Raw genomic sequence first — 22,366 nt, 5'->3', positions numbered from 1 at the left:
TCCAAGAAAAGATAAACTAACGATGGGTGATGATTTGATCTGGTGGGGAGTACCAATCATGATTGCTTCTGTTTTAGAGCTGTTAAGCTGGAGAAAATTATCTTCCATCCGTCCCTTGACCTCCTCCAGACATTTAACAAGCCTTGGCAACGATGGAGACGGAGATAACAAAGGTGCAGGTGGAAGAGGCTCGTCAGCAGTGGCTTTAACATATAACTGCATGTCGTCAGCATAGCAGTGAAACGAAACACCATGTTTGTTTATGATCTGACCCAGAGGAAGCAGATAAAGGTTAAACAAAGCTGGTCCAAGCACAGATCCCTGGGGCACCCCACAGGTGACAATGTGGGGTTCCGATTTGGCATCGCCCAATGCAACACATTCAGATCGATTTGTGAGGTAGGAACTGAACCAATCAAGGGCTGGGCCGGAAAACCCAGCGGTGTATTGAAGCCTGTGTAATAGGATGTCATGATCAACCGTGTCGAATGTCGCTGATAGGTCCAGGAGGATGAGAACGGAGGGGGAACCATTATCGGCTGCCATCAACAGGTCATTCTTGATTCTCATGAGTGCTGTTTCTGTGCTGTGGGCAGTGCGAAATCCAGATTTAAATTTTTCGTAGAGATTATTGCAGCTAAGATGATTTTGGAGATGCGTTGCAACAACTTTTTCCAGAACTTTAGAAATAAATGAGAGGTTTGAGATTGAGAAATCTCAGATACAAACACCACAGACACAGAGGTCCTGAATTTAAATTAAGATTGTGAAGCTGTAAAACACTCATGTCTGTCCTTGATGAGCCAGGAAACAGCTCAGTCAGAAAGCAACGTTGGCCAAAATCCACTATAAGAACAAAGTTTAGGAAACTTTTACAACAGGAAATGCAAAGAAGGCCTGGCAAGAGCTGAACACCATGAGAAACATATTGGGCAGAAACCAGAGGCCAGCCTAAATTGCCTAAACTGCTCTGAGGTGGGATCAGAGCAGTTAAACATATTCTGTAGCACATTCAGCAACTCACAGCAGCCACTGAGAGACTGTAATCCCAGCAGCCCTGGCCCCTCACACACTCCAGTCACGATAGAGCATCCATGCCCAGATAAGTTGAATGGCATTCCTGAGGGAATGTGCCACTCAACTTGGAGATGTCGTAACCCAAATCTTCCAGCTGCTCCTGGACTCTGGCATTGTCCCACGTGCATGGAAAGAGTCCACCATCAACCCATACCTAAAATACAGACCAGCAGCACTGACATCTGTTCTTTGTAAATGCATGGAGCGGGTGGTGCGTGACCTGTTAACGTCACCGATGGTGGAACCACTCCAGTTTGCTTAAAAAGCTAAACACTGGGTCGAAGATGCTTGCCTGACATTTCTGGACACTGTAAGCACAAACTTGGACCACCCACACTCATGTGTTAGGATTTTATTTATGGACTTCTCTGCTTTCAGCACAGTCAACATAAACACTCTGCTTAACTGCCTCACTGAACTACACATCAACTCAGCGCTGGTTAAATGGATCACAGGTTTCCTACAGGAAAGAGCACATGTAACAGTCAACAGTAATAAATCCACTAACACTGATCTAAACACGGGGGTTCCACAGTGTTTTATCTCCTGTTTTAGTCTATGTTTACACAAACATAACCTATAATATGGATAATACGACACTCCTCAATACGGCCAACAAGTGGACTCACTCATCACCCTCATCGATGAGTGCTCCTTAGAGCTAAATGTTTCTAAAACCAAGGAGCTGTAAGAGAGTCACACCTGATGATGTGACCCACGCACTGTTTCATCCAGTGGAGATCAAAACGCAGATGGTGGAGCAGGTACTTCTGCACATTGAAGGCACAGCAGTGCCTCTTTCTGCAAAGAAAACTCAGGAGATTTAATGTAATGTTAAGAGTAATCTACAAATCAGTCAGAGTCCGTTCTTACAGCATCAAAGCAAATCAAACTGTCACATCAAAAGGACAAACTAACTAACTGGCACCACACCATCATCACTGTCAGATCTTCATACTTGGGCAGCTAGATGCTAAGACTAAAGTCATTAGCCAATGAGCTTAATATTTAAAAACCTATTTTTGAATCATGACAAAAATAGACTTTTTTATCCAACATGACTCAGAATGACTGAGCTCATAAACTCACCCAGAAAGACTTTCTGTCTGCAGAGAAACTCTTCAACTTCTACAGGACTGGAAGTCTTTTTCCACCCACAGCTATCACCATTTGTGGCCTTCAGATAGAGTGCAGTTTGAAACCACCTGGAAGCTAAGTCCATCTTTAATATTGTCAGTGCTTGGGCTATTCATCTGGGTAAGAGGAGGTCAAGGATCACGTCCTAAACTGGAGGTATGATTCACATGAGGATTTTATGGGCGGTGAATCATGCAGAGTTAGTTTTCTGGAGTTCAGCAAAAGAGACACAGAGCTGGAAATGAGACAATAAGTATCTCAGCATGCTGATAGCATGAATGTGCTCTGATCGATAGCTGCGGTTAGACGCTAAAGTCAGCAGGTTTTGGCATAAATTTGAGGTGTAACTTCAGGTGCACTGGTGTAGATACTTGAAACTCTTTGATAACATATGAACCAAATTAATGAGGAGACTTTGGTCAGCCCCTTTCTCTTTTGTCTTTCTTACAGTCTCAGGAGGTTAAATGTGAGTTTTAATGTCTGTGCTTACAGGTGATCTTTCCCCACAGAGGCTACATTTCAACACATTTAATCTCCTTTCCGTGTTTTTAACGCTCTCATCCTGCAGGGAAACGCAGCTTTTAAAGTTTAAAGTTTGGTGTGTGTGTGTGTGTGTGTGTGAGGGACGGGTATCAGCCCGGATTAGTGAGTAAAGGTAAGCGTGTCTCTCCCTGTCTAGGCGGATTTCCATTCCTCTCCTCTCTGCGCGGTCACACACACACCGACCTGGTTTGAACCACCGCCGCCGTCTCTTCTCATCCCATCTCCTCCTCTAAACCACCCGCTGCCGTCTCACTGCTGTTTTTCTCTTTGTGTGTGAGTGGTGTGTGTGTGTGTTTGTGTGAGATCTTCATTTTTTTGTCTGAGGCCATCGTGCGATGCCATTCCTTCCCCAGGAAGCTGAGCGGTTCGATGGGCTGTCTCTACTCTACTGGTAAGCTAATTCTTCCTCTGCTCCTCCTCCATCCTTTCTCTCGCTCTCTCTCTTTTTTTTTTTTTTTTAATGGAGAAACTTGTCTCCTGGAGATGCTTCACTGCATTTGTTTTTCTGCCTCATTCTCAATCTTTGTTCATGTGGGTCGCAGACTTCAGAGGTGAAGTAGGTTTACAGGCTTCTTGGCGGCAGATGCTTCGGAGTTTAAGTCCACATGCTTGTAAGCAGTTCTGGGTCAGAGACGCTTTAAAGGACAACACAACACTTACTGATCCGCACGTATTTCCTTTGTGATTCTATTCTTTTGCTTTCCACCATATTTTAGAGGCACAACTTGTACTTTTTTTTTTCACTCCAATACTATTATGTACTTACTTCGCATCTGGAGGTCATGACTTTCAAATCAAACAGAGATTAGTGCTGCTGTTGTCGGGTGGAAGAGCAAGCAAAATGAACTCTTCTTAGCTTACTCATATCAAAGTTGAGCTGCAAGTACAGATGATGTTTTAATCCTGTGAATATTCTCTGTTGTTGTTACTAAGCATGGCATCTCTTTCCATGTGTGTAAGCTCGTGATAGGTCAGTTTAAAACTGTCTAAGTTTAATGAAATGTGCAAACAGTCACACCAGAGAAGCTCAAACCAGAGAATTTATTATAAAATGACTGAAACCTGATCCATTTAAACCCACTAATACCTGGACAGACTCTGAGATCCGGGCTCCTTGATGAGGACATGTAATGGACCCAAAGATTCAGTCATGTCACTTGTTTTGTATCGCATTTGTGTTCAAACTGAGCACAAACTACCATCTCTTGAGTAATAGACCTGTGACTTAGACCTGTGCCCCCACCCCTCCAACATCCTAACAGCAACTTTGGAGGACAGCTGCTTGATTATGAGTGGAGTGGGGTGGGGGGTGGGAGGTCATATGAACAGTAGTTGTGGAAGCGTAATTTAAATTAAAAGCATTAAAAGTTGACGTAGGGTCAGGAATTAGTCCGGAGCTCCTGCCAGCCTACCTCCACAGTGGGGGTGAAGAGAGGTTCCTGGGATCAGCACACTCACGTGCCTCAGGATTGGTACTTATGTAATGTTTTTCTGCTCCATTGAGCACGCAAAGTTTATCTTACTACTTGCTTCACACACAATTATTTTTATACCTTGTCTATAACATTGAAGCCCCTGATGCATTCACGGTCACACTCCAATGAATGCATCAAGGGCAGCTCAGGGTTCAGTATATTGCCCAAAGACACTTTAACATATAGACTGGAGTATCCAGAGATCAAACCACAGCACATTCTACCTCCTGAGCCACAGTCGCCCTCAGGAGCTGACGGCAGAAAGCCAAAGCTGACAGCCAGACTGGGCAAGAAACTGTGAGTGATCCAGACACAAACTATTAATAATCCCCCCACAGGTTCACCTACAGAAACTTTCAGGATTTTACCTTCTCTAGAATCAAAGGCTCACTCGCCATTGTTGTAGCTGGAACTAAACCAAACAGCAAACAAGTTTTGGATGAACAGCTGTAAATGAAAAGGGTGCTGTGACATGATCCGGGGTTGGTCCTGTCATTAACACAAGCATGGATCTGGCCTGGTTAGAGCAGTTTGACTGACAGTATATAACAAGGATTTCCACATGGCACATTTATTTGGCAGAATTTAACAATGACCACACAATGTCAGGACTCCACAGCACTACATTCATTTGTCACACATGACAGTAAAATGTAACAACACAACCTGCACCACCTTGTTACAAAAAGCAGGTCTGTCATAAACATTCCTCTGAAAAAGAAGCTTCCTCTGACAAACTAAGTCCACCCCATGATTCAGCAGCATGTAAACCTTTAACAGCAATAACTTTGCCTTTATCAGTCTCTGACATCATTGAGGGAGGCGTTTTGGTTCATTCTTTTTTACAGCATTGCTTCAGCTTATTGAGGTTTGCTGCATTCATTCATTCATGCACAGCTCTCTGAAGGTCCCACCACAGCATTCAGTCAGGTAGAGGTCTGGACTCTGGGGCTTTGCAGCACCTTGATTCTTTTCTTTTTCAGCTGTTCTGTTGGAGATTTGCTGCTGTGCTTGGGATCATTGTCCTGCTGATGACCCAGTTTTATCCAAGCTTTAGCTGTTGGACAGATTGCCTCACATTTGACTTTAGGATACTTTGGTATACAGACGAGTTCATAGTCCGCTCAGTAACTGCAAGGTGCCCAAATCCTGAGCCCTCCCCCACTGTGCTGAGAGCTGGTCTGAGGTGCTTGTGCTGATGTGCTGTTTGGTTTCTTTCCTGCTTTCTTCAGGTGCAGTTTTGCAACCTGCCCTGTTCTTTTGAGAGAGGCTTCTCCTGCAACCCTTCCAAACCAGATATACTTGTTTAGTCTTTTTCTGATTGTACTGTTATGAACTTTAACCTCTAACATGCTAACTGAGGCCTGTAGAGTCTGAGATGCAGCTCTTGGGTTATTTGCACAGTCTAAGCTTGGGGTGATGTTGCTGGGACATCCACTCCTGTGAGGCTTGTGCCATTGTGCCTAACACACACCTGAATGCTCCAGACTAGCAAATTACCAAAATGTCTGCTTTTATAGAGGTGCTGATGATCAGTTAATCAAATGCATTTGATAAGCAGCATCTGGCTGCTACTGACCCTCAGTTAAGGGTGTACTTAGTTTTTCACAGGGGTGCACATAGTCCTGTGAAGACTTTATTTTTCACAGGACTTTGTTTGTCAGCTGGAGCACCTTTTAGCAGCTCAAATATACACTCACCAGGCACATTATTATGTACCCATGCTCACAACGGGTTTGACCTCCTTTAGCTTTCAGAGCTGCTTTAATTCTTATGGAACAAATTCAACAAGGTGCTGGAAACGTTAATCAGAGATTTTGGTCCACGTTGACATGTTCATTGTTTTGGTGTCGCCTTGTTTGCCCGGGAAGTGTTAGGATGATTCAGCAATGTTAATGGTGGGAAACAAAGCAGAAACTGCAATTTTCTCATTTTTTATAGTATACAGTATACAAAACATGAAGGACTCCTGGAAATCAAACAAACACACTTCATCATTTGCATTCATTACTTCCTTTTATGTATTGACCATGAAACAAATCAGACATGAAAGTGAAACATGAATCAGCAGCTCGTGTTTCCCACACAGCTTCCTGTGTCTGGTAATAATCCGTCAGCGTATGGATCCATTCGCATCACTCATCCCAGTGAACACATCTGCTGCGCTTCACCGCAGGGAGGCTCCTCTTTGTGTTCTCCCGCTCCTGCTTTTATTTGACACTTGAACATACAGGGAAAGACGGCAAACAGACAGGAGGAGATTAAATATGCAAACACCAAACAGTAATCCTCAGAGGGTGCAGCTCTCTGCACATTTGCATTGCTCACAGATCAACGTCTCATTTTCATCAGTTTGGAGTAAATAAAATAAGTTATCTCTTCATTTGTGTGTACAGATATTTAACACAATACTGAAAGCAAACATGCAAACCTGAACTCGCTTTGTTCTTTGCCTTTATTTTTATGCTATCCTCTCTGTGCTGGGAACATTTGAATGAAATTAAATCCTGGCATTGCTGTGGCTTGAAAGTTAATCCACAGTGAGGTTCTGATCTAGCAACAACCTGAAGGGCTGAAAAATGAATCCAGTGGGAAGAGCCAGAAACTGCTGTTCCTGTAATGTCCACTTGATTCTATGTCCAACTGAAGCTCTAACTGTGGGTCAGTCCCTGTAGATTCCCAGGTTAAAATGTCCAACTTTACAACAGAAACAACTGCACAACTATAATCCCCCAACTTCTAAACTTAACCCTTATTGTCCAAACAAGGTGGTAACTTTCACCAAAACAGTAATGCTGAGGGTCGGCTGATTTTATCTGGATGTTACTTTGCACTAATTTTCAGGTATCTGTGTCTGTATAATATAATCCTACAGTCTATGGATGCAGCTTGCTAAGAAGATGACAAAGAATTAGACAGTTTTTTTTAACTTTCACCTCAGCCTTCATTTGCCTTAAAGAATTAAAGAAGCATTTGGCTAATGATGTCTCACACAGGTGTGAGACCTGTCGGTGAACATCTGGTAACCTCCAGTCATGAGGGAAAAATGTGTGTTGTCCGAGAGGTTGCTGGCAGCTTTAATTCATTTTATTGTGTTTTAATCTACCGTCCACCTGGCCCAGGGACATCCTTCTTGAAGGAATTTAGTGACTTTTTGTCCTCCACATTGAAACTAGCAAGACTCCTTATTATTGGAGATTTTAACTTTCACGTTGATGATACTTCAGATAAACATGCTGAAAAATTTATCAATCTGATGGAATCTTTTAATCTGACCCAACATGTGTCTTGCCCTACACATAACAAAGGACATGTTTTAGATCTTGTTTTTACTCTTGGTTTAAATATTGATTCTCTTTATTCTGAAGATATTTTTATTTCTGATCATGTTTGTGTTCTTTTTAATTTGTCTCTTAATTTTGATTATCTATCTGTGCCTCATGTGTTTTGTTCACGCATTTTCAATCACCTTTCTGCAGATAAATTTACTGCTTGCTTTTAATCATGAGGAGGTTTCTACTTCAAATGATGTAAATCTTTTAGTAGACTCTTTAACCATCAGTGTCTCTCTATTTTAGATAGAATAGCTTCCTTTTAAAATGAGGAAGGCCACTTTTAGCAAATCCTCCCCTTGGATGAATGACAGTATTCGCTTTTGAAACGTAGCTGTCGGAAAGTGGAGCGTCTATGGAAATCAACAAAGCTCCAAGTCCACCTAATTCACTTAAAGGAACTTATATTTTCTTTTAATAACATGGTGAAGGATGCAAGAGCTGCTAATTTCTCTCGGCTGATTTCTAACAGTAGACGAAATCCAAAAATGCTATTTGACACAATCAAACAGATTGTTACACCTGCTTCTCCTACTTCACCCATTCAGTCTAATGAAGACTGTGAAAACTTTTTATCCTTTTTTATTGGTAAAGTTAACAATATAGAGCAAACATAAATCCCTCTGTATCTTCTTCTGCCTTACTTCCACTCGGCCTTCAATCCTGGAGAACTTTTCACCAATATCATTAAAAGATCTCCTAAGTGTGGTTGATAGCATGAAACCCTCCTCTAGCTCCATTGATGTTTTACCGACATTTTTATTTAAGAAAATTTTTTGCACCATTGGGCCATGTGTGTTAACAATAATTAACAGGTCACTGGTTACTGGCTCTGTCCCCCGATATTTTAAACAAGCTGTTATTCATCCCTATTGAAAAACCTGATGCTGATCCTTCACTTCCTCAAAGTTTAGACCAATTTCAAAGCCTTCTTTTGTATCAAAAGTCTTAGAAAAGTTGTGGTCAAACAGCTAAATGTTATGTTAGCTAAATATAACATACTCGATAAGTTCAGTCTGGATTTCGTAACCTGTACTCCACTGAACTGCTCTCCTAAGAGTCTCTAACGATATTCTAATGAAAAGGGATGCAGGTGAATACTCTGTTCTTGTACTCCTGGACTTATCGGCAGCATTTGACACAGTAGATCACAACATTTAATTGACAGGTTAAGGACATGGGTGGGCCATCTCTGGATCAGCCTTAGATTGGTTCCGCTCTTACCTCTCAGACAGAAGCTTCTCAGTGGCTGCTGATAGTTTTACATCCTCATCTGCTGCTCTGTCCTGTGGTGTGCCCCAAGGCTCTGTGTTGGGTCCTATCTTTTTCACTTTGTATTTACTACCTCTCAGAGACATTTTGGGCGCATTTAAAGAGGTCTCATATCATTGTTACGCTGATGATATTCAGCTGTATATCTCCTTTTCTCCACAGAATGTTAAAAAACTATCTATTCTTCAGAACTGTGTTGAGGCTGTAAGGAACTGGATGGCTGCTAACTACCTTTCACTTAATACCGGGAAAACTGAAGTTCTTGTCTGTGCACCCGATAGCTTTGTTCCCACTGTGATAAACAATCTTGGTTTTTTATCATCAATGGTTCAGTCAAATGTTCGAAACCTAGGAGTTACATTTGACCAAGCTCTTAGCTTTGAGAAACAATGTTAATAGCCTTGTGCGATCCTGCTTTTTTCATTTGCGAAATATTGCCCGCCTCAGTCGAATGGTGTCCAAGCCGGAATTGGAAATTATTGTTCATGCTTTTGTCTCCTCTCGGTTGGACTACTGTAATTCTTTATACATTGGTCTCAGCAAATCGTCTTTGAATCGCCTCCAGTTGGTCCAAAATGCTGCTGCCAGGCTACTTAAAGGATCCTCTAAGTGGTCTCATGTGACACCTATCTTGTCATCTCTGCACTGGCTTCCCATAAAGTTCAGATCCCAGTTTAAGATCTTGGTGATGACTTTCAGAGCTCTGCATGGTCAAATGCCTGAATACATTAGTGAGCTCTTACACCCATACATAACGCACAGACTGCTGAGGTCTTCTGACCAAAATCTGTTGGTGGTTCCTCGCTCTAGGCTAAAAACTAAGGGAGACTGTGCTTTCGAGGTTGCAGCTCCTAAATTGTGGAATGCACTACCATCACACCTGAGATCTGTGGACTCTATTGAATCATTTAAAGAACAGCTCAAGACTCATTTGTACAGGCTTGCTTTTAACTAGTGGTTTGTGTGTGTTTTATTGTGTATTATTGTTTTCTTTTAAATGCTGTAAAGCACTTTGTGATTTTATCTAGAAAAGTGCTATATAAATAAAATTTTACTTTACTTTACTTTAGTGTGTGTAAAACGAGTTGCAAAGAATATGGTGCTCCACTGAAAACCTCCTTGCGACTACTTTGGTCTCTAGCAGACTGCCAGTATCACCTGTGGCTTACATGGAAAACGTTGTCTGCAAATACTTGCACATGACAGCGGAAGTGAAACTGTGACACAAACCAGAAACCAGAAACTGAGAACATTCGCCATCCAGGTTGGTTGCAGTGGTAATGTTCTCTATTTCTGGTTTGCACTTTTTCAAGTTTCCATTTAGCTCAGAGTAAATGGAGAGATTTTGCAGAAAAGTCAACGTCTTCTATGAAAACTGCATGTAAGCACAGTAATCTGCCAGTTTTTGGTGCACAACCTCCTCTGCAACTGATTTCACCCAGTAGGACAGCCAGCAACCTCCTGCAGCCACTCGCCAACCACTCAGGGAATGCACACCTTTCCCTAGTAACCAGAGGTTTCCAGGTTTCCAACCTGATGATGACTGTGAAGGGCACCCTAGAAAACTCAGCAAAAATCTGCAATAAAGTTCTGTCATCTGTGCCAGTGGACAAAGAAAGTTCTTCAGCTGCTGAAACATCTGGAACATGTGTTCCACTTTAAAAATTACTCTAAAACAATCTGTCTCAAGCAGTGGTGGCTGGGGTGCTTTTAGATGTAATTTTAACATACTTGGAAGACAATGACTTTAAACCAGCATCATTAAACTGGGAGAGATTAAAAAAGGGCATTATTTCATTGAAACTCAGATCAAAGAAGTTACAGAAAAAGAACATTTTCCTTTGATGAAAACAGGAAGGGAAAACTGCATAATGGCACAGACCTTGGTAATATTATTCTGTTCTGTTGTGCCTGTTTGGTTCATCAATCCTACCGTTGAGGTAAACTGCAGGTTCTAGTGGAAAGTGTTTTCTTCTTCTGTGGTTAAAACAGTGAACCCAAAGCTGCAGATGACTGTAGGTGTAGGTGTAGGTGGTCCGATGGCTCTGGAGTGGTGTATGCGTGTCCTCGCTGGCACACAGCCTCTGTGTGATGTTAATCATTTGTGGCAGGTTGTGCAGATTATCAGGTATTAAGTGATCAGTTTAATTGCTCCCTTGTGTCCCAGCAGTTGGCTTCGCTGCACATTGTCCGCTGTTGTCGTCTGTTTGTGGGGCTTTGGGAGCTGCTGCTGCTGTCAGGTTATTGATGTGGAAAGGTACGTTTGTTTGCGTGCAGTACAACAAGATAAGCTCACGATAAGACGTTTCATTACTGAGCCGAAGGCAGGTGGAAGCCTGCAGATCTGAGAGCATCTTGTTTGTACTGATACAGGCTTGTAGTGTATGCATCAAGTACCTGAGTGAGTGAGCATTTAGATCAGATTTCATTTGTTTAATGAAATGTTTGACAGGACAGATTCTCATTGGCCAAAAGAGAAACAGAACTATAAATGAGTCACAGATTAAAAAGCTAAAAAGGAAACCTACTACTTGAATAAAATGATGCTCAGTGAACTTCATACCATATACTTGAAGTGATATAGTTACAGCAATGTCACTCATTGGTTTCTGGTATTTTGGATTCTACTAAGTTGTTTTGTAGGAGCCAGAAGTAACCATAACTTGGTTAACAGATGATTTTAGAGACTATGTGTGAGCATCACAAAGACTCAGACACCTGCTACTCAGTGCTAGTGTTAACATCCAAATAAAATCCTCAAATTTCTGTCATGGCCGGGGAGGAAACAGGCGAGGAATGGCTGACACGAAGGACTCCAGAAGTCAGCGTAACTTAAAAGGGATTTATTTAAGCAGGGGGAAAAACAAATACAAAATCTTGGAAGGGAGACGACGGGCAAACACAGGGAACACACGGGCACACAACATCACGACGCGACAAGAACACATGGAAACTGAGGGCTTAAATACACACTGGGTAATCAGGGCAAGAGGAAACAGCAGGAACAACAGGTGAGGCAAATGAAACTAATTACACAGGGGAAGCAAAGCTGAACACAAGCACAGGAAAACCAGACTGTCAAAATAAACAGGAAGTGACAAACCAAGGAACATACTGACTAAACAGGCACAGACTCAGGACAGAGACGCAGACATATCACAAACACATCAACCTACTGGGAGGACACACTCAGGAAATTAACACAAAACGCTGGGCCAACGGCCCAGGACATGACAGTACCCCCCCCCCTCAAAGGCCGGCTCCCGACGGCCAAAACAAGAACAAAACCAGACCAGGGCGGGAGGCGGGGGACAGGAGGAGGGCCCGAAACAAAAACAGACATGGAGCAAACAAAGTCAGGAACAAACCCAAAAACACAAGGAAGCACCGAGCAAGGTAGAGCACAAGGGCAAAAAACAATAAGCACAAGGAACCGAACAAAGAAAAGCAATGGCACAAGCTGAATACAGTCCACAAAAACCAGAGCAAAAACACGGGGATGAGAAACAAAAAAAAAAAAACAACCGGATGAAACAAAAGCGACGGCACAAGGCCGGAGAGCTCCAATGTCCCAAAACAGGGGTCGAAACAAGGAACAGTCCAGGAGCTATGACAAAACAAAAACAGCAGGGGAAAAAAACAGTCCACAGTTCAGGGGAGTCAGTGGGAAATCCAAAACAAAAAACACACAGTTCAGGAGGCCGCAGAGGCCAAGGGGCCACAAAGCAAAGTTCCAACGAGGGAGGCCGACCGCGCTCCCAGCGGCGGCGGCGGCGAGGACGAGAAGGAATCACTGGAGGCCGACCGCGCTCCCAGCAGCGGCGGCGACGACGAGGGGGAGTCACTGGAGGCCGACCCGCGCTCCCAGCGGCGGCGGCGACGACGAGGAGGAGTCACTGGAGGCCGACCGCGCTCCCAGCGGCGGCGGCGACGACGAGGAGGAGTCACTGGAGGCCGACCGCGCTCCCAGCGGCGGCGGCGACGACGAGGAGGAGTCACTGGAGGCCGACCGCGCTCCCAGCGGCGGCGGCGACGACGAGGAGGAGTCACTGGAGGCCGACCGCGCTCCCAGCGGCGGCGGCGACGGGGAGCAGCACCGGAGGCTGACCGTGCTTCCAGCGGCGGCGGCGGAGACGAGGAGAAGACACTGGAGGCCGACCGCGCGGCATGCGGCGGCGACGAGGAGGGGTCACTGGAGGCCGACCGTGCTCCCAGCGGCGGCGGCGACGAGGAGGGGTCACTGGAGGCCGACCGCGCTCCCAGCGGCGGCGGCGACGAGGAGGGGGTCACTGGAGGCTGACCGCGGGGCATGCGGCGGCGGCGACGGGGAGCAGACACTGGAGGCCGACCGCGGGGCATGCGGCGGCGGAGAAGGGCGACCCCGGGCTCTGGTGGGGAAACCCTCGGGTGACGTGGAGCGCTCGGACTGAGCAGAGACCCCCACCGGCTCGGACTGAGCGGGACCCCCTGGCTCGGAGCGCTCGGACTGAGCGGAGACCCCCATCGGCTCGGACTGAGCGGGACCCTCGTGCGCGGAGTGCTCGGACTGAGCGGGACCCTCTGGCGCGGAGCGCTCGGACTGAGCGGAGACCCCCATCGGCTCGGACTGAGCGGGACCCTCTGGCGCGGAGCGCTCGGACTGAGCGGAGACCCCCATCGGCTCGGACTGAGCGGGGACCCTCTGGCGCGGAGCGCTCGGACTGAGCGGAGACCCCCATCGGCTCGGACTGAGCGGGACCCTCTGGCGCGGAGCGCTCGGACTGAGCGGGACCCTCTGGCGCGGAGCGCTCGGACTGAGCGGGACCCCCCTAGCTCGGACTGAGCGGAGACCCCCCTTCGGCTCAGACTGAGCGGGACCCTCTGGCGCGGAGCGCTCGGACTGAGCGGAGACCCCATCGGCTCGGACTGAGCGGGACCCTCTGGCGCGGAGCGCTCGGACTGAGCGGGGCCCTCTGGCGCGGAGCGCTCGGATTGAGCGGGGCCTCTGGCGCGGAGCGCTCGGACTGAGCGGAGACCCCCATCGGCTCGGAGTGAGCGGAGACCCCCATCGGCTCGGAGTGAGCGGAGACCCCCCATCGGCTCGGAGTGAGCTGAGCCCATGGGCTGAACGGGGCCTACATAGTGAGGCACCGGATGCGTAGGCTGGGACCGCGGAACAGGGCACACTGCTGCTTTATTGAGCAGCAGGGGCTGCTCGGGGAATAGCCGAGGGGCAGGGGACTGCGTGGAAGCAGGCCGGGAGACGACTGGCTGCGTGGAAGCAGGCCGGGAGACGACTGGCTGCGTGGAAGCAGGCCGGGAGACGACTGGCTGCGTGGAAGCAGGCCGGGAGACGACTGGCTGCGTGGAAGCAGGCCGGGAGACGACTGGCTGCGTGGAAGCAGGCCGGGAGACGACTGGCTGCGTGGAAGCAGGCCGGGAGACGACTGGCTGCGTGGAAGCAGGCCGGGAGCCAGAGAGAGCGGGCTGTGAGCTAGGGAGATCTGGCTGCGTGGAAACAGACCGCGAGCTAGGGAGATCTGGCTGCGTGGAAACAGACCGCGAGCGAGAGAGAGCAGACTGCGTGGAAGCAGACCGAGAGCGAGAGAGAGCAGACTGCGTGGAAGCAGACCGAGAGCTAGGGAGATCTGGCTGCGTGGAAGCAGACCGAGCGCTAGGGGGATCTGGCTGCGTGGAAGCAGACCGAGCGCTAGGGAGATCTGGCTGCGTGGAAACAGACCGAGAGCTAGGGAGATCTGCTGCGTGGAACAGACCGAGAGCTAGGGAGATCTGGCTGCGTGGAAACAGACCGAGAGCTAGGGAGATCTGGCTGCGTGGAAACGGACCGAGAGCTAGGGAGATCTGGCTGCGTGGAAACAGACCGAAGCTAGGGAGATCTGGCTGCGTGGAAACAGACCGAGAGCTAGGTGACACGGGGCCTGAGAGGGAGCTGAACACTACAGAAGGAGCAGGAGCTGAGGGAACTGGGACCAGAACCGAAGGAACTAAGGACAGGGGCTGAGGGAACTGACTGAGAGGGCACTGAAACAGCTTGACACTGGGGACCGAGGAAGAGTTACTGGAGCTGACTGAAGGCGAGGGAGAGCGACTGGAGCTAGAGCTGACTGAGACCCTGCTGCTGCAGCTAACACAGAAAACCGATGCGAAGGCTTGGACCTGGCTGCCCCCACCCGCGGAACAGGTGCGAGTGCCGAGGTCAGCCCGTCCGTGCCGCCCCCAACCCGCGGAACAGGTGCGAGTGCCGAGGTCAGCCCGTCCGTGGCCGCCCCACCCGCGGAACATGTGGCGATTGCCGAGGTCAGCCCGTCCGTGGCCGCCCCCACCCCCGCGGAACAGGTACAGGTGCAGGGGAAGCTGGAGCTAAGGGAGCTGGAGCAGGGTGAACAGAGGTAGCTGGATCTAACTGAGGGGTCTGGGACTGCGACTGAGGAGGAGCTGGAGCTACATCTGACATGGAACACTGCGACTGAGGGGGAGCTGGAGCTCAGCTGACATGGAACACTGCGACTGAGGGGGGAGCTGGAGCTACAGCTGACATGGAACACTGCGACTGAGGGGGAGCTGGAGCTACAGCTGACATGGAACACTGCGACTGAGGGGGAGCTGGAGCTACAGCTGACTTGGAACACTGCGACTGAGGGGGAGCTGGAGCTACAGCTGACTGGGAAGACTGCGACTGAGGGGGAGCTGGAGCTACAGCTGACTGGGAAGACTGCGACTGAGGGGGAGCTGGAGCTACAGCTGACTGGAAGACTGCGACTGAGCAGGCGCTACAGCTGACTGAGGCGAGAGTGGCTGGGGAGGAGCACGGCGGAGGTGAGATGACCGGCTGCAGGAGAGGTGAATTAGTGATGGCTTGGAGGAAAAAGGTTGTGTCCTTGCCCTGGACAGGGCGACCAATATTATACAGTTTAGCTTGTAAGTTTTTCCGGAGCATGATTATGGAATGGGCAAGGGAGGCAGTGTCAGGATGGGTGAGGAGCCAAGTGGAGGAAGAAAAAGTCTGCAGCAGAAAATTGCCTGAATAATCTGACGGGGTTCATCAGTGGCATGAATGATGTTCCTGGAGAGATCTATGAGCTCCAAAATCACTTCCTCTTGCTCGGAGGGGCTCCTGGTATCCGCGGGGTCCATAGTCTGGTCGCGTCGTTCTGTCATGGCCGGGGAGGAAACAGGCGAGGAATGGCTGACACGAAGGACTCCAGAAGTCAGCGTAACTTAAAAGGGATTTATTTAAGCAGGGGGAAAAACAAATACAAAAATCTTGGAAGGGAGACGACGGGCAACACAGGGAACACACGGGCACACAACATCAACGACGCGACAAGGAACATGGAAACTGAGGGCTTAAATACACACTGGGTAATCAGGGCAAGAGGAAACAGCAGGGAACAACAGGTGAGGCAAATGAAACTAATTACACAGGGGAAGCAAAGCTGAACACAAAGCACAGGAAAACCAGACTGTCAAAATAAACAGGAAGTGACAAACCAAGGAACATACTGACTAAACAGGCACAGACTCAGGACAGAGACGCAGACATATCACAACACATCAACCTACTGGGAGGACACACTCAGGAAATTAACACAAAACGCTGGGCCAACGGCCCAGGACATGACAATTTCATTCAGCAAAACTTGAGCTCATACTTCTCGGACGTCTGTTTGTACAATTACCTGCATGGCAGCCATATTATGTAAAGTTGGACATTTTAACAAGGGGGTCTGTGGGAAATGACTCACATTTAGAGCCAGTCGGTGGTTTTTAGAGGAACTGCATTTTTGGGCACTTTTACATGGGTTAATTTTTCAGCCTCAGAGGTTGGTGCCTGCTGGCCACCTGATCTAATGTTAAAAGTGTGGCTGTAAGCACTGATTGGAAAGACATATGCTCAAATGACACTTCATTTTTGACAACCTCTGGATAGAATGCCGAGTCTATACACCAAGTTTAGTTTCAATTTATGAAACAGCTGCTGAGAAATTGCCTCAGTTTCTGTTTTGCTGTCTTTTAAAATTGGCTTCAAAAATGTAAAATCCATTTTTTGTCTGGCTTTGTGTTTAGATCAGATGTACTTTTTTTGTGAAGACGAGGGGAAAAATATTGTTCAGTGAGAAAGGTCTTGATGAGAATCCAGTATGGTTATAAATATGCCCTCAATTAACACCTTGCAAAATACACAAAAAGAGGAAGAACAAGCCAGATTTATTTGGGATAGAAAAGTGCCTGTAGTGTTTCTAATGTTTTGCTCAGTTTCTGTTTTAAATACAAAGTGTTGTCTATCAGTGATTGGCTGAGTCCATTTGGTTTTGCATGATTTCCTTTATTATCTGTTGCTGATTTATCATCTTGAAATGGAGTTTTCATTATGTTCACTTGTGTAGAACTTGTTATATCAGTAATCACTGGTTGCTTGACTGATGTTTGCTGCTTAGAAAAATGTCTAACTGTGGTATGTGTGTGTATTGAGTCTTCTTACAATATATTTGGTTGGTTGGTTTCTTAAGATGGATTATGATTTCACAATAATCCTCTTCACAGTGTGACCTTGACTTCGCTGTACATTATCCCTTACATAACACACAGTATATGTAGGCTTGTTGGAGAGCAGCGCTGCCTCACAGCTTCTGAAAAACTAAGATGATATCACAGCCCTCAAACCCCCAGAACTCCACAAAGTCCTTCTCAAAGGAAGTCTCAGCCCTTGGTAGATTTCTTGAAATGTTTCTGGGCATATATCAGGGCAGTTTTTTCAAATGTAATCTGCATTAACTATTTTTTTTTAATAATAAAAATTAAAAATTAAAAATATATTTTTTTTTTAATTAAAAAAAAAAATCTGCATTAACTTAATTACACATAATTCTCACCTTTCAACAATAAGCAACAGTGACTCTGTGCCACTAGAAGTCGTACATGCACCCTTATGACATCATTACCATGTTGTGTAGCAGATGTTGTGTAATTCTGATTGTGAGCTGTTCCAAACTTCCTTCACACTTTTTTCATCCTGTCATTCTGCTGGTTAGTTTTAGTTTCATCTGTCCAAACTGTTCAACAATTGCTCTGGTCTTTAGATGTTTTCTGGTAAATTCTAATCTGGGCTTTCTGTTCTTGTGGCAGATTGTTGGCAGCTGGGGGTACTCGTCTCTCATGAAGTCTTTGCTCTACAGTAGACTTCGAAAATGAAATAGTTCCTTCCTGGAGAGTGTTCTTCGCTTGGTTGGATGTAGGGAATGGGTTTCACTTGACCATGGAAAGGATCCTGTGATCATCCCCACGGTTGTCTGTTCTGGATGTCTGCTCCTTTTTATATTGCTGACTTTACCAGTGTGCTCTTTTGTCCCAGGATGTACTAACCTTATACTATTTGCACAGTTTTAGTCTGGACTGCTTCTTTTGCACTTTGAGCTCCTTTGATGGCAGGTTGTGGGTTCACAGCAACAGCTTCCAAAAGAAAGCGCCACTTTGGAATAATTGCCACAGTTATAAAGTTATAACAAACAATAACATATGTTCAATGAATTATTTGATTATGTTTGAGCCCCTTCATGCAATATTTTTTCTTCAACTGCCCAAATTAAAGCTGGAAGTAGAAACTCCAGCTGCATATTGAATTTTATTCTTCTGTGGTGGTGTAAAGACTCAACCAGTGAAAAGTGTGTCTCATTTCCAGACGTAGCTGAATGTGATGGAGACAGGTAACGATTACTGTGTATATAAAAATAAATAAATATAACTGCAAACAATGCACTTATAAAAAGCCTTCTGTTGCAGTTTGTTGGCAACTTATTGAAGTTTGAGAATTTAATAAAATAAAGAAGCACAATATTCCAAACCTCTGTTAACTGAAAAAAAAACTATCAAGCTAAAGTAGCAGAATTTATTTGGAACTTGTTTTGAATCCAGTGCATCTCTGATGACTTTGAGGTGGAGGTGATCGCTGTCAGTCCTCAAGGGGCAACATAGGACATACAAAATAAAACAAACAAAAAAAACCCCATGGCACCCCATGGATGGATGTGTGTCACTGAAGAGAGAGAGAAAAAAAGCAGCAGATGCACCATGTGACCTTTGATTTGCTATTTTTGGAAGTGGTCAGCATGATTATTTTGAGTGTTAGGTGAACCCAAATTAAAGGGATCAGCTCCCTCTTGTTGCTACTCTAAACAAAACTGACACAGCATCTGTTTTGGTGTCTTTGGTGGGCATTGAAGGGGGATTCAAATTGAGCTAGGAGCCCCCAAAAAAACCTCTGGGCCCAGCCGCGAGTATTCATGTCAGTCTGTCTGTGAGAGTATTTGCTGCCTCTACACAAACCCTCTGAAACACACACGCTCAGACGTCAGCATCTGAATCAAAGTGCTCGCTCCGGCTCTGCTCTGACTCTCAGCTGAGCTTCGCAACAGGACAAGTAGACAGCAGGATCATGTTAACCACGTCTGAGGAGTCTCTTCAGCTTTAATCTGAAACCTTCTCATCCGCAAATCTCTCTGCAGGAGCACATAATAACAGCTATGTAATGTTCCTTTGATTGTTTCTAATCACTGTTTGTGTCTGCTGGAGCCTCCTACCATCCAGGTCACCACATGGTTCAACCGCTGTGTCGTTTAAGAGGCGACAGATTTTATTGGTTGGACGTGGCTGGGTGGAGGTGGGAGGGAGGGAGACAATGACAAAATCCTGTGATGATTTGATTATTTTGTGCAGCGGAGCTCTGAGGAAACAGAGCGAGAGGGGCTTTGGCTGAGGCAGGATGTTGATATGTTTTTAAATCTGTTGTGTTTTTGCTTGTTGCCAGGACGATCATGGGCCCGCACGGCATCAGCCGAGCTGTACAGAGGCTGGAGTTCTGCGACTGCAAGAAGGGACTCGGTGAGCATCTTTCCCTTGACCTTACTGACCTCTGAATCTTTATTAACCACTCCTCTTTCTGCCACAGCTCAGCATATGAAAACACCATGATCACCTCACAGAAGTAGATGAAATAACTCCAATTTTTTTTTTTTTTTAACCAGAGCTCATCTATGTGTGTTCACAGGTGTTAAAATAATTGGGGGCTACAGGGAGCTGACGGGAGAGGAGTTTGGCATCTACATAAAGAGGGTGATTGTTGGTGGGCTGGCCGCTCTGGATGGTAGGCATTTGTTTGGTATTTTCTCTGAATCTGTTGAAACTAGAGACAGTTATTATAGTCACTGTTCCCTCACCTTATCTTCTGTCTGTCTGTCTGTCACTCTCTGTTCCAGGTCGGCTTAAGTCAGGTGACCTGATTTTGGACGTCAATAACATCAGCCTGATAGGGGTGACCAATGAGAGGTGAGTCTGACTGTTGAGGTATTTTAGAAAATACAGCACGGCGGTCTGACATCACTTGTTTATTTGCATTTAAAGCAGTTCAAGTTGTTGCAGCTCCTGGTTGGTGTCAGGTTTTTCTTTCATTGCACCAGATTTTACACGAATGCTACACATGAACTTTTGCACCCTCAACATCAGCTTTAACAGCATCAATATGTTAGCGTTTTTGAGTTAGTAATGACCATGTTTGGACAAATTATGGAGTGTTAAGTTATCAGCTTCTTTTTCTTACTGTATGTGAGCATCACACAGACACAGATACTTGCTAATTAGTGCACAGCAACATCCAAATGAAATCCTAGAAATTCACCAATCCTTGAGCTCAGCCTTCTTGGATGGTCTTAATAATTAACTGTGCAGCAGCCATATTATTGCTCAGATAATTACTTTAAAATGCTCCAAAAGGCTCCAACAGTTCAGGGACTCTGGTTAGGTGAGGTGAAGCAACGCAGACAGCTAGCAGCTACAGCCACCTGTGTCACTATCCACCTGTCAGTGGAGAGAGGCCACACCCCTAATAATACAAACTCTAAGCCTTATTATAATTTAAACAGGTGAGTTACAAAATATTCTCCCTCGCTACTTCTTTGGAATAAATGTGCAAGAAAGAAAGAAAGTCTGCCATTTTTTTTTTAATTCTTTTTTTTATGTAATGTTTGGTACTGTCTGGTTTTGATGCAGCGGTTTCCTGATCCAAGATAATTTTCTTCTATGCGACACAATAAAGTAACCTTAACTTAAAAACACTGCAGATTATTGATTTGCATTTTAAATTTTTAACTTTTAAATAGCAAGATCTGTAAATCCAGCCCTGTTGGTAGTCGGCCTACATGCTAAAGTATGTATTAACAGCAACGTCATAAATTCTGATGATAACCAAGTATCAAAACTCCATCGGTTGTAGATTGGACAAGTTTGAGAGCCAATCCCAGCTGCTGATCATCAGCCACACAACGAATGTCAAATCCTCCTTACACTTTAAATCCAGAGAATGTCCAAAATAATTACCAGCACAATTTATTACGGGACCTGTGCTGAGTTCACGGCGACCTTCTGAGTATTAATAAAGTGACTTGGGGGCTCTTTGGATTGGAGTCAGTTGGTTGTCAGCATCTAGTGGCTGTTGGTGGTGTTGCAGTTTAAGCTACTCCACCAGCTCCAGGCTCCAGATCAGGACGTTTACATTAGTTTTGCACATGGCCACTTTCTGTGTGCTCAGTATTCCATGTGTCAGAGGGCACGACACAGCTGTTAATGTTTACCACTCCGCTCTGCTTCCTGATAGGGCGGTGGTGGAGATCTTGAGGACAGCCTCGCTCTCCAATCACATGTCCCTGCTGATTGCCAGAGATGAGGAATCCAGGTAAGGAAGTGCCTTTTATTTTGAAATTATTTCTCTGTTCATGCCTTGAAGTTGAGGCACAGCTCGCTTCTCACTTTGGTTCAGCTAAAGCCAGATTTAGGTCAGACCAGTCATAAATAAAGTCAGGTTAACTGAGGACAATCCCTGCTTGTCTGATGGTGATGATCAGTTGAGTAGAGCTGATGTCATCTGAACAGTAAGAACATTTGAGGCTGAGCTGCAGGGGTTACTGTTCAGTCATGTGTGTTATGTTGGTAGTCTGGGTTGAAAGTTGGGGTTGTAGTGCTGCAGAGGGTGAACAGAAGCAGTGAGCATTAAAGTGAGCAGGGTTGCACTCCAACACAACGGTCACAAGTTCAGGTGTTCAGACACTTATTCAGTCATTTCTTGAATCACTGAATGGAGCCTTTAAGCTTCTTACACTCCCTCATTCAGTGTGCGTGGAAGAAAAGTCGGGGTTTAAGAAGAGCTCTTTCTAAAGAGGCTCTTTATGAAGATGGAATCTGTTTTTATTCTCACTTATCCTGAGACACCAGCTGACGTTCAGCAGCACTGAGGACAGGAAGGTTTTCATACCTCCAGCTTTCTGTGCTCATAGAAACGAGGTTTGTCAGTGGTTTGAGTTTGTCCTTGGAGTGACCTGTGAAGTGACTGTATGTGAGGCTGACAGACTGGAGGTAAACTGACCTGGCACTCTGCTGTCCCCTGTGCTTTTCCAAGTCAGCTCAAACACAGCCTGACACAATAGGGACACGGGGCTGTCTGTCCACAGGGTCTCTGCTCTGGAAAAGAGCTGCAGCTGTTCA

General features: G+C 45.9%; 1 protein-coding gene across 1 annotated transcript in view; it reads left to right on the top strand.

The window, feature by feature from the left end:
* The first annotated feature begins 2,915 nt into the window (after positions 1-2,915).
* Positions 2,916-22,366, top strand: part of stxbp4 (syntaxin binding protein 4) — a 62,845-nt gene continuing 43,394 nt past the window's right edge. Inside the window, exons 1-5 of the mRNA XM_030754352.1 lie at positions 2,916-3,148; positions 19,641-19,714; positions 19,881-19,976; positions 20,089-20,158; positions 21,483-21,560. Coding sequence (XP_030610212.1) covers positions 3,093-3,148; positions 19,641-19,714; positions 19,881-19,976; positions 20,089-20,158; positions 21,483-21,560 — 374 coding nt within the window. The 5' untranslated portion in view covers positions 2,916-3,092. The remainder of the gene's footprint in view (positions 3,149-19,640; positions 19,715-19,880; positions 19,977-20,088; positions 20,159-21,482; positions 21,561-22,366) is intronic.

This window comes from Archocentrus centrarchus, chromosome 19, assembly GCF_007364275.1.
Source record: "Archocentrus centrarchus isolate MPI-CPG fArcCen1 chromosome 19, fArcCen1, whole genome shotgun sequence".
Lineage (NCBI taxonomy): Eukaryota > Metazoa > Chordata > Actinopteri > Cichliformes > Cichlidae > Archocentrus > Archocentrus centrarchus.
The sequence above is the reverse complement of the archived record's forward strand: the minus strand, read 5'-3'. Positions and strand labels throughout refer to the sequence as shown.